The sequence below is a fragment of the Salvelinus fontinalis genome, chromosome 6 (assembly GCF_029448725.1).
Source record: "Salvelinus fontinalis isolate EN_2023a chromosome 6, ASM2944872v1, whole genome shotgun sequence".
NCBI lineage: Eukaryota > Metazoa > Chordata > Actinopteri > Salmoniformes > Salmonidae > Salvelinus > Salvelinus fontinalis.
In genome coordinates this window covers 75673471-75684944 of record NC_074670.1, presented here as the reverse complement: position 1 = coordinate 75684944, position 11474 = coordinate 75673471, and the positions used below count along the sequence as shown (strand labels likewise).

At 40.0% G+C, this 11474-nt stretch overlaps 1 protein-coding gene across 3 annotated transcripts; it reads right to left on the bottom strand.

The window, feature by feature from the left end:
- Nucleotides 1–1992: 1992 nt before the first annotated feature.
- Nucleotides 1993–10354, bottom strand: LOC129858435 (uncharacterized). 3 transcript variants are annotated; one of them, XR_008760032.1, is made up of 4 exons: nucleotides 9634–10354; nucleotides 9145–9280; nucleotides 7983–8827; nucleotides 1993–2619 (listed from the first exon to the last, which is right to left on the bottom strand). XR_008760032.1 is itself a non-coding variant. In XM_055927652.1 (3 exons), the coding sequence occupies exons 1-3, from the start codon at nucleotides 9824–9826 to the stop codon at nucleotides 2353–2355; spliced, it is 1068 nt and encodes a 355-aa protein (XP_055783627.1). In that variant the 5' UTR covers nucleotides 9827–10347; the 3' UTR covers nucleotides 1993–2352. The 3 variants fall into 3 exon arrangements, 1 of the variants encoding a protein (XP_055783627.1); XR_008760031.1 differs by having other exon boundaries at nucleotides 7983–9280; XM_055927652.1 differs by lacking the exon at nucleotides 9145–9280 and having other exon boundaries at nucleotides 7983–8590; nucleotides 9634–10347.
- Nucleotides 10355–11474: the final 1120 nt, after the last annotated feature.

Genomic DNA, 11474 nt, shown 5'->3' with positions numbered 1-11474 from the left:
TTTTGTACAGACATCACACCCTTACCTAAACAGGACCCTCGCCTGAGAAGTAGAAATCAAAGGGAGAGAAACTGTGAATTGAATAACTGTAGTTGACATAGTTAAGTAAATGGAAGAATACTGTTATTGCAATGTGGATGTCTCTTAAAATAATCTTTGGTTGTGCATAGTGTAGTCTATGGTGTTGCCAGGGAACAGCACCCTCTTCGAAGAAGTAGGAGTTGAAGATCTCCCACACATGGATTGCTTCCTGTTCTGCGTTGTTGGCCCCCATGTTTGAAACATCCTGCAGAGCAGCAGACTCCTCCTCTGGGACACGGCGGCAAGCTTCAGATCACCTCCTGGTCCTCATGTCCATCCTCATGAAGTTATGCAGGACACAGGTAGCCTTCACACACCTGAATTCCTCCAGGAGGCAGTCCCAGATGGTCCTGGTCACCCAACTGTGCAGTGCCCTACAAGGTAACTGTAGGAAATTGTTTTGAAGGAATTACCACTTAAAGGGTATTTGTAGGAATATGGAAGATAATGTCATTATTATACTTTCACATCACCAGGTCATTGTGGATTACGAAAGTATAATGTCTCATATGAAATCATGATAACATTGGATAGATAGATGGATATGCACACACATGTGCATGTGTAGCATGTGACAACAGCAGGATCATATCAAGGATAGCATCAATATGAATACATAAATACCACTTGAAGATTGATGATGAGTTGATAATCTGAATCAGCTGTGCAGTGCTAAGGCAAAAACAAAAATGTGCAACCCTTTGAGTCCCCAGGACTGAGAACCACTGCTCTTCATTGGGACCTCTTCATTTGCAGACAGGCTTTCACAGCTCTCTGTATCTGAGGACAGAAAACCTCACAAGAAACACTTTCTCACTAAACCAGCAGTCCACTGGCACACTCTGATAATAGAATTGAACAAATGCAGCTCTGGTCGGTTAGCTCACAGCCAAGTTCCTGACGTCTATTGCCGTCTTAAGTTTAAATCACCCATTACCTTGAAAATTAAGATTAGTGTGGCCTTTACTGTCCCCAGCACAAGTTGCACCTGTGTAATGATCATGCTGTTTATTCAGCTTCTTGATATGCCACACCTGTCAGGTGGATTAATTATCTTGGCAAAGGAGAAATGCTCACTAACAGGGATGTAAACACATTTGTGCACAACAATTGAGAGAAATAAGCTTTTTGTGCTTATGGAACATTTATGGGATCTTTTATTTCAGATCATGAAACATGGGACCAACACTTTACATGTTGCATTAATATTTTTGTTCAGTATATACCTTCGCTTAGGCGGTGTCAGAGGAAAGCCCATAAATTGTCAGTCTCCAGTCATCCAAGCTAGTTTTCTATGCTACCGCACGGCAAGCAGTACCGGAGGGCCACGTCTAGGACCACAAGGCTCCTCAACAGCTTCTACCCCCAAGCCATGACTGCTGAACAATTCAATCGCCACCGGACAATTTACATTGACCCCTCCCTTTTGTACACTGCTGCTACTCGCTGTTTATTATCTATGCAGTCACTTCACCCCCACCTACATGTACAAATTACCTAGACTAACCTGTACCCCCGCACACTGCCTCGGTACCGGTTCCCCCTGTATATAGCCTCGTTATTGTAATTCTTATTGTGTTACTTTTTATCATTACATTTTACTTTTGTCTACTTGGTAAATATCTTCATAACTCTTCTTGAACTGCACTGTTGGTTAAGGACTTGTAAATAAGCATTTCACGGTAAAGTCTACACTTGTTGTATTCGGTGCATGTGACAAAAGTTTGATTTGATTTTACACCTTTTTGCACCTAAATTATTTCTCCCTTGTATGAGTTCTCATATGACATTTAACCCTTACCCAGACCCAGTTGTCCTCGCATGAAAATGAAACTGTGATTAGGAGACCCAAATAACATATTACATATACTGTAACATATGTCTCTTTTAAATACAAAACACAGAAACCACTCAGTTTATCAAATCTTACAGCTTTATTTCAATGTGAACCAAGTATAACCCTGAGTTAAGTCCTGAATTGCAAAAGAAATGGCAAAAATCTTCAGAAATACACAAAATCTCAATAATAATTCATAACATATTAGACTCTGATAAAGACAGAAGAGAGTGTGTGTGTGTATCAATGTGTAACATTGCATTTAAATACAACAATAGCAATACAATGTCATAAAACCATTGAAATATAAACGTTCATCATGAAGCCTGACTCATCACTTTTGAAATCCAAGTTCTAAAAGAAGCATCATATATATTGAACAAGTTGTTCATCTTGTGAGTGTGTAATTATCTCTGCATTGTAAACATGTTGCACTAAGGCATGTGGTACAACTTGTAGCAATTCCTCTCAAAAGTGAAACACAGTCTTACATCACATTTCTGACAGAGGGTATTCGTTACATTTTTCTGGCAGACTTTGCAGCGACCCCGCGTCTCACATTTCACTGGCCAGTGTTCAATTTGATCCGTGCGGACATCATCGGTAACTCCAGTACGGACCACTTTGGGTGGCTTTGGAGGGTGTATGGCGTCAGCAGCTGGACGTCCTCTTGTATTAGCTTGGTTCAGGCCTGTGGCAACCTAACCAAATAATCAAACAATATCATCATTATCATAATGAGTTACTATTATTATTAGCAGTTAATCACTGTCGTCATAGTGATGAATGCAAAAGCATCTTGAACAGTTGAACGTTTCTTGGGTGGGATGCTGAAAAAAGATGAACACGTATGAAATACAGCCAGCCAGAGTGCGCACACACACACACACACACACACAGACACTAATTTTGAGATGGTTATTGTTCAACCAGTCTGAGAATGCATTGCGTGACAAATTATTGGGATTTATAAAACTGTTGCATTCAACATATACCCATGTTGTCATTGATAAATCAGAGACAAACTATTTTTGCTGTATGATATAGAGATGTTGGAACTGGGCCATGACAATTTCTAAAAGAAAGCGCAATGGCAAATTTGATCACATTTCTGTAGGTTTTTTTCAAATCAAAAAATGCATGCTGCCTATAGCTGGTGCCAATCACTGGCCGCACATTCTGCAAGATTGATTGTCTATTCGAACAATTTCAAAGTAAAATGCTACAGCCCACACTATTATGAAAAAGACAAATTGTTGTTCAATATTTAACTTATCAATACATGATTGTGTTTCTATCTCCTGCCTTGGTATAGGCTCTGAGATGAAAGGCTATGATGTCACGTTCCTATCGCACAACAATGCTGTAGCATATCCATATCGTCAAATATTTTAAATAGGCTACGGGTCTGTTTACTTTCGAGCATTGTTGGCTATTGAATGACCCACTTCAATTTGCATACCGCCCCAACAGATCCATAGATGACACAATCTCTACTGCACTTTACACTGCCCTCCTCCACCTGGATATGATTGGACAGGGTAGGCAACAACACCTCTGCCACGCTAACCCTCAACACAGGGGCCCCTCAAGGGTGTGTGCTTAGTCCCCTCCTGTACTCCCTGTTCCCTCACGACTGTGTGGTCACGTACAACTCCAACACCGTCATCAAGTTTGCTGACAGCATGAAGGTGGTAGGCCTGGTCATGGACGAGGCAGCCGACAGGGAGCAGGTCAGAGACTTGGCAGGGTGGTGCAAGGATAACAACCTCTCCTTCAACGTCAGTAAGACCAAGGAGCTATAGGAGAAAGAGGGGAGAGCACAACATCCACATCGACGGGGCTGTAGTGGGGCGGGTCTTAGTGTCCACATCACTAAGGACTTAACATGGTCCACACCAGAGGATGGAAGTGGAGAATAATTTGGCTTGAGCGTGGAGTGTATAAAAAAAATAAAAAAAATGTGGAGCGTCTGCCCATTTCAATTTTGCTCCGATACCGATCAGCCATGAGCTCTGGGCATTTTCCATTTCCTTCATCACTGTTCTGTTGTAGTTATTTAGCCTACACCACCACTAACGCGCAGAGATGTTGATATGAGTCGACCAAGAAACAGGTCACAGCCTGTGTAATATATATAGCCAGACAACCAATAAGCCCATGCAGCAGCACTGGAGACGTTTTGATTTCTTCAAAGGCTATTGTTAAAAAAGAGAAGTCTACGTTTGTAACAGTGAAAAAGTTGTCTGTCAACTGTAAAATGTGAGCGCAACAGAGCCAGTTACAACTGAAGTATCTGAGCTGCAATAGATTGGAGAAATTGCCAGTTGTCTTTTTAAACCCAGCGTTCTCATATCATCATAGCCTACATGTTGTAGGAATGTTGAAGCTTCTTACGATAGCCTACTTAAAAAACAAATGTTACATAGTCACAAAAGTAGATGAGGAGTTTGTTAAATTATATTTTTAAACAAAAAATGAATGAAGTGAATTTGGAAAGGCAGTATTTTTTTCCCTGTGAGCGCTGAGCGATATTTAGAGGGAAAAGAAGTTGCGAGCTGGAGCGGTGAGCAAAGACTGATCCGTAAGCGATGAGTGGAATTTCCAACAGCTCAACTCCAATTACAAACTCTGGTCCACACACAACCACACCCATGAAGAGGGCACGACAGCGTCTGTTCCCCCTCAGGACGTTGAAAAGATTTTGCATGGACCCTCGGCTCCTCAAAAAGTTCTACAGCTGCACCATCAAGAGCATCTTGACTGGCTGAATCACTGCTTGGGATGGCAACAGCACCGCCCTCGACCGCAAAGCTCTACAGAGGGTGGTGCAGTGAGACCTGTTGTGTAGCAGGAATAAACTAGTCATGTCAGAAAAGGAGAGACATGTCCTCCAATGTGATTATGATTTAGTCCTATATAATAATAGACATGTCCTGTAATGTGATTATGATTTAGTCCTATATAATAATAGACATGTCCTGTAATGTGATTATGATTTAGTCCTATATAATAAGACATGTCCTGCAATGTGATTATGATTTAGTCCTATATAATAAGACATGTCCTGCAATGTGATTATGATTTAGTCCTATATAATAATAGAGACATGTCCTGTAATGTGATTATGATTTAGTCCTATATAATAATAGACATGTCCTGTAATGTGATTATGATTTAGTCCTATATAATAATAGAGACATGTCCTGTAATGTGATTATGATTTAGTCCTATATAATAATAGAGACATGTTCTGTAATGTGATTATGATTTAGTCCTATATAATAAGACATGTCCTGCAATGTGATTATGATTTAGTCCTATATAATAAGACATGTCCTGCAATGTGATTATGATTTAGTCCTATATAATAATAGAGACATGTCCTGTAATGTGATTATGATTTAGTCCTATATAATAATAGACATGTCCTGTAATGTGATTATGATTTAGTCCTATATAATAATAGAGACATGTCCTGTAATGTGATTATGATTTAGTCCTATATAATAATAGAGACATGTCCTGTAATGTGATTATGATTTAGTCCTATATAATAATAGAGACATGTCCTGTAATGTGATTATGATTTAGTCCTATATAATAATAGACATGTCCTGTAATGTTATTATGATTTAGTCCTATATAATAATAGAGACATGTCCTGTAATGTGATTATGATTTAGTCCTATATAATAATAGACATGTCCTGTAATATGATTATGATTTTGTCCTATATAATAGAGACATGTCCTGTAATATGATTATGATTTAGTCCTATATAATAATAGAGACATGTCCTGTAATGTGATTATGATTTAGTCCTATATAATAATAGACATGTCCTGTAATGTGATTATGATTTAGTCCTATATAATAATAGACATGTCCTGTAATGTGATTATGATTTAGTCCTATATAATAATAGAGACATGTCCTGTAATGTGATTATGATTTAGTCCTATATAATAATAGAGACATGTCCTGTAATGTGATTATGATTTAGTCCTATATAATAATAGACATGTCCTGTAATGTGATTATGATTTAGTCCTATATAATAATAGAGACATGTCTTCCAATGTGATTATGATTTAGTCCTATATAATAATAGACATGTCCTGTAATGTGATTATGATTTAGTCCTATATAATAATAGAGACATGTCTTCCAATGTGATTATAATTTAGTCCTATATAATAATAGACATGTCCTGTAATGTGATTATGATTTAGTCCTATATAATAATAGAGACATGTCTTCCAATGTGATTATGATTTAGTCCTATATAATAATAGACATGTCCTGTAATGTGATTATGATTTAGTCCTATATAATAATAGAGACATGTCTTCCAATGTGATTATGATTTAGTCCTATATAATAATAGAGACATGTCCTGTAATGTGATTATGATTTAGGACTTTAAATAGTAAAAGTAAAATTAATATATGATATACCAACGGCAAATGCATCAGTTTTATCATAAGGATTACATTGTCTTTTTATTAGCCATTATTATAATTTCCATCAAACCATTTCCACCTAAATAAGATTTGCTTGCAATACAGTTGATCAACCACTAGGAGTTGTGTATATGCATGGGGGGAGATACGCACACTTTCCTATCAAGTTCAAAACTGATGAATGAGGCCCCAGGTGTTTAGAGACACGGTGACATGCTAGGTTTAGAGAATGTTTTGTGCGTACACACTGATGAATGAGGCCCCAGGTGTTTAGAGACACCGTGACATGCTAGGTTTAGAGAATGTTTTGTGCGTACACACTGATGAATGAGGCCCCAGGTGTTTAGAGACACCGTGACATGCTAGGTTTAGAGAATGTTTTGTGCGTACACACTGATGAATGAGGCCCCAGGTGTTTAGAGACACCGTGACATGCTAGGTTTAGAGAATGTTTTGTGCCCACACACTGATGAATGAGGCCCCAGGTGTTTAGAGACACCGTGACATGTTAGGTTTAGAGAATGTTTTGTGCGTACACACTGATGAATGAGGCCCCAGGTGTTTAGAGACACCGTGACATGCTAGGTTTAGAGAATGTTTTGTGCGTACACACTGATGAATGAGGCCCCAGGTGTTTAGAGACACCGTGACATGCTAGGTTTAGAGAATGTTTTGTGCCCACACACTGATGAATGAGGCCCCAGGTGTTTAGAGACACCGTGACATGCTAGGTTTAGAGAATGTTTTGTGCGTACACACTGATGAATGAGGCCCCAGGTGTTTAGAGACACCGTGACATGCTAGGTTTAGAGAATGTTTTGTGCGTACACACTGATGAATGAGGCCCCAGGTGTTTAGAGACACCGTGACATGCTAGGTTTAGAGAATGTTTTGTGCCCACACACTGATGAATGAGGCCCCAGGTGTTTAGAGACACCGTGACATGTTAGGTTTAGAGAATGTTTTGTGCGTACACACTGATGAATGAGGCCCCAGGTGTTTAGAGACACCGTGACATGCTAGGTTTAGAGAATGTTTTGTGCGTACACACTGATGAATGAGGCCCCAGGTGTTTAGAGACACCGTGACATGCTAGGTTTAGAGAATGTTTTGTGCCCACACACTGATGAATGAGGCCCCAGGTGTTTAGAGACACCGTGACATGCTAGGTTTAGAGAATGTTTTGTGCGTACACACTGATGAATGAGGCCCCAGGTGTTTAGAGACACGGTGACATGCTAGGATTAGAGAATGTTTTGTGCGTACACACTGATGAATGAGGCCCCAGGTGTTTAGAGACACCGTGACATGTCACACCAGGCGTTAACAGGTTAAGGTGTACGTTCTGTGTGTAGTATGTCCTACATTGATTGCACCAATATGGTTTGTCTGCTGTGTGACTCCTATGTATTGTGTGATCACTATTCTTAAGAGAAACATTTGCCACAATCATGACAAGAAATGTTTTCTTCAGTATGAGTTTGTAGGTGACCTGTCATACTTTCTGTAGAATATATATGTTTTTTCCACATACACCACACTGGCATTCTTTATGCTCTGTGTGTGTTTTTCTCAAATAAAAAAAATATTTCACACACCTTGCAACAATAAGGAGCAGCATACGTTTGACTAGAAGATGTCAAACGGGGCAACATAGTGGCCGTCCTGCCTCCAGCACTGGTATGGAACCTTTCTCCATTCTCAATCTGTTTTCTTTTTGATTCGAGTGTCTTAGACCCTGATTGTAGTCCTCCACTCTCCACCTCATCATCACTTTCCATGTTTTCACTCTGAGCTGCAGAACAGTCTGGATTTACTGCAGAGAGGGGCTGAGAGTCACTGGCTGGTTCTGATACTCTGTAATCCTCTCCATCAGGTTCTGTTTTGATCTCTATAGATGTGTTGGTGAGTAGAGAACCCCTCTCTCTGTCCTCCACAGTTTGGGTTTGGTAAAGATGTGAGGGCTGAGATGGGTTCTCCTGATCACAGTCACTTTCCACACAGGGAGAAGTGAATATGGAGTCTTTGGTATCAAAGGGCCCTTGAAGCTGCTCTTCCTCTTGACTGGTCTGTAGTTCCTCCTGTTCCTCTTTAATCTGTGTGGGCACTGGGTCCTCCTGAACCAGACTGGGGCTCCACTCCTGCTCACAGTGCTGCTGTTCAGGGGGAACCTCTTCAGATATGAGGTGAGTGAGCTGCTGGGCATCTGATGGAGAAATATAAAGTTACTTAGAATTGAATGTTAAAAATGCTACTTAGCTATTGATCACTTCCATGTTATTGATTAGAACATCTTTATAGAGTCAATATTACAATAGAAGCTCAATTCTTGTATTAACTTGATATCAGTTTGATTCCTTTAAGTTGAGCTAATACAGAGGTAGCCTGAATAGGTTCCGACCCTACACTTGCTATACAGCTGCACTGGGGTCAGACCGGCTTCCTGAGGGACAAGAGAGGGAAAACAAGTTTTGATCAGTCATGGAAATAAATGTGCTGAAAACAAATTGTCTCCCTTTTTAAAAAGAAAGTGGAGAAAAGGATATGGAGTTTTGGTGAACTAGCAAAAAAAAGATATACATTGCTAAATTTTCAAAACGATGCGATATATAAGAAAACAATCTCCTGATATGTAACTAAATCTCCTTTTCCCCCCATCACTAACGGATGACCAAGTTAGTTGGATCTTACATTCGAAACATAAGATAATGCCCCTGATCTGCAATAAATAATCTCTCAAATAAATAATTATACACTTACTGCACAGATCTATATGCCGTGTGTGCCCCCAGTTGTCGAACGACACTTCCTCCCCAGTTATGTATACATACAGGTGTTCGGCCCACGCTAGATAGCTAATTTGCACAGGTGACCGACTATGTCTTCCATCTGTCTTCTGTAAAAAAAAAACGTTCAAAAACAAAGAGCTGTAAACATGGAGATATGGCCGTGGGAACACTAACCCCAATCCTACGGTGTATAGTCATTTTGGAAATAGTTTATTGTTGATATGAAGGATACGTTCCTTATGTTTCCAAAACCGTACCGCAAGCGATGCGTTTTAATGTTAAGAACGAGAGTCGGGCTCTTATTAACAAAAGTCCCCTGAGCAGAAGATTCTATCATCAATTGGGCTGCAGCATCAGTTAGCATCTATGACTATGAATGGGGTCCGACCCCCAATGCAGCTGTAAGCGAGTGTAGGGTCGGAATCTATTCTGGCAAATACAGTAGCTAGTCAATACAAACCTGCTTTGTGTAACTTTATCTCCGGGTTGAAAACCAAATCCAACAGCCTTCGCAGACGGTTATTCTCCTCCTTAGAACGGGAGATTTCTTCATACAACTCTACTACCGTTCTGTCGACCGCCACGGATATCTCTGCAACTGCCGCTGTTAGTCGTTCGGTAACATACACGTTCAGCAACTGTAGTTTAGACATTTTGACCGGAATGAAAGTCGATAAATCCGTATTATTCTGCTCAGCCTGTAACGTTACATTTCACGTAGTCAAAATGTAGCAAGTGAGCTTCTTATTCTACGGTATAATGGTTATGTACCAGTAATAGATATAGAGATACATATTATATCAAAGACAGTACAGTATGAAGACTTGTAGGCGATGTCATGGCGACGATGGCTAGCTATGCTCATGCGCAGAAACACATCATTGGGTATAACTAACCCAAGATAGACCACAGCCTGTCGTTTCCAAAGGGAGCAAAATGAAAACTCGTCAGTTTGTCACTTTCCCGAGTTTGGAGTAATAATATGTTCAACTACTTGGCTCGAATATAGGTTATGCCTTTGGATTTCGAGAAAATTAACAACTAAGGAATAACTTTTTACTTCTCTCATTGACTTCTAAAATCCAGGTCTGGTATGCTTGCGATGTTACGCGTCTGGGTTTAGAAACTCTTTGATTATATCCTACAAAACACGTTTAAAAAACTATTATCCGGAAGAGAGATCAAATCTCTCACGTTTCCTTTTTGCAAACGACAGCTTCCGCTTCACCGAATGGCTTTGGCCGTGGGCGCCATCGTGTGGCTACACAAAAGTAGTCTCTCTATTGTAAAAGTCTAAACAACAAAAAAGTATTACGCGTCTAATGCTAGATACGTTGTATCCAACCTTTCATGTTTTTGAAAAGGTAATAAGCAATGTAGCCTAACCAACATCTTCCCAAGATGAAATAAGTGTAAGCAGAACTTGGTTGAGACTGTTGACTGACTGAAATGTAATTTTCGTCAATCTGCAATACATATTATTTTATTTTATTTAAACTTCATTTAACTGGGCATGTCAGTTAAGAACAAATTCTTATTTACAATGACGGCCTACCAAAAGGCAAAAGGCCTCCTGCGGGAGCTGGGATTAAAAATAAATCAAATATAAATATAGGACAAAACACACATCACGACAAGAGAGACAACACTACATAGAGACCTAAGACAACAACATAGCAGGCAGCAACACATGACAACACAGTATGGTAGCAACACAACATGACAACAACATGGTAGCAACACAACATGGTAGCAGCACAAAACATGGTACAAACATCTTTGGGCACAGACAACAGCACAAAGAGCAAGAATGTAGAGACAACAATACATCACGCAAAGCAGCCACAACTGCCAGTAAGAGTGTCCATGATTGAGTCTTTGAATGAAAAGATTGAGATAAAACTGTCCAGTTTGAGTGTTAATTGCAGCTCGTTCCAGTAGCTAGCTGCAGCGAACTGAAAAGAGGAGCGACACAGGGATGTGTGTGCTTTGGGGACCTTTAACAGAATGTGACTGGCAGAACAGGTGTTGTATGTGGAGGATGAGGGCTGCAGTAGATATCTCAGATAGGGGGGAGTGAGGCCTAAGAGGGTTTTATAAATAAGCATCAACCAGTGGGTCTTGCGACGGGTATACAGAGATGACCAGTTTACGGGGGAGTATAGAGTGCAGTGATGTGTCCTATAAGGAGCATTGGTGGCAAATCTGATGGCCGAATGGTAAAGAACATCTAGCCGCTCGAGAGCACCATTACCTGCCGATCTATAAATGATGTCTCCATAATATAGCATGGGTAGGATG

Coding starts and splice junctions, on each gene's coding strand:
- LOC129858435 (XM_055927652.1), bottom strand. CDS start 9,826: ATGTCTAAACTACAGTTGCTGAACGTGTATGTTACCGAACGACTAACA. Junction 8,591..9,633: donor GATAAAGTTACACAAAGCAG/GTTTGTATTGAC, acceptor TTTCTCCATCAG/ATGCCCAGCAGCTCACTCAC. Junction 2,620..7,982: donor CTGCTCCTTATTGTTGCAAG/GTGTGTGAAATA, acceptor TTATTTGGTTAG/GTTGCCACAGGCCTGAACCA.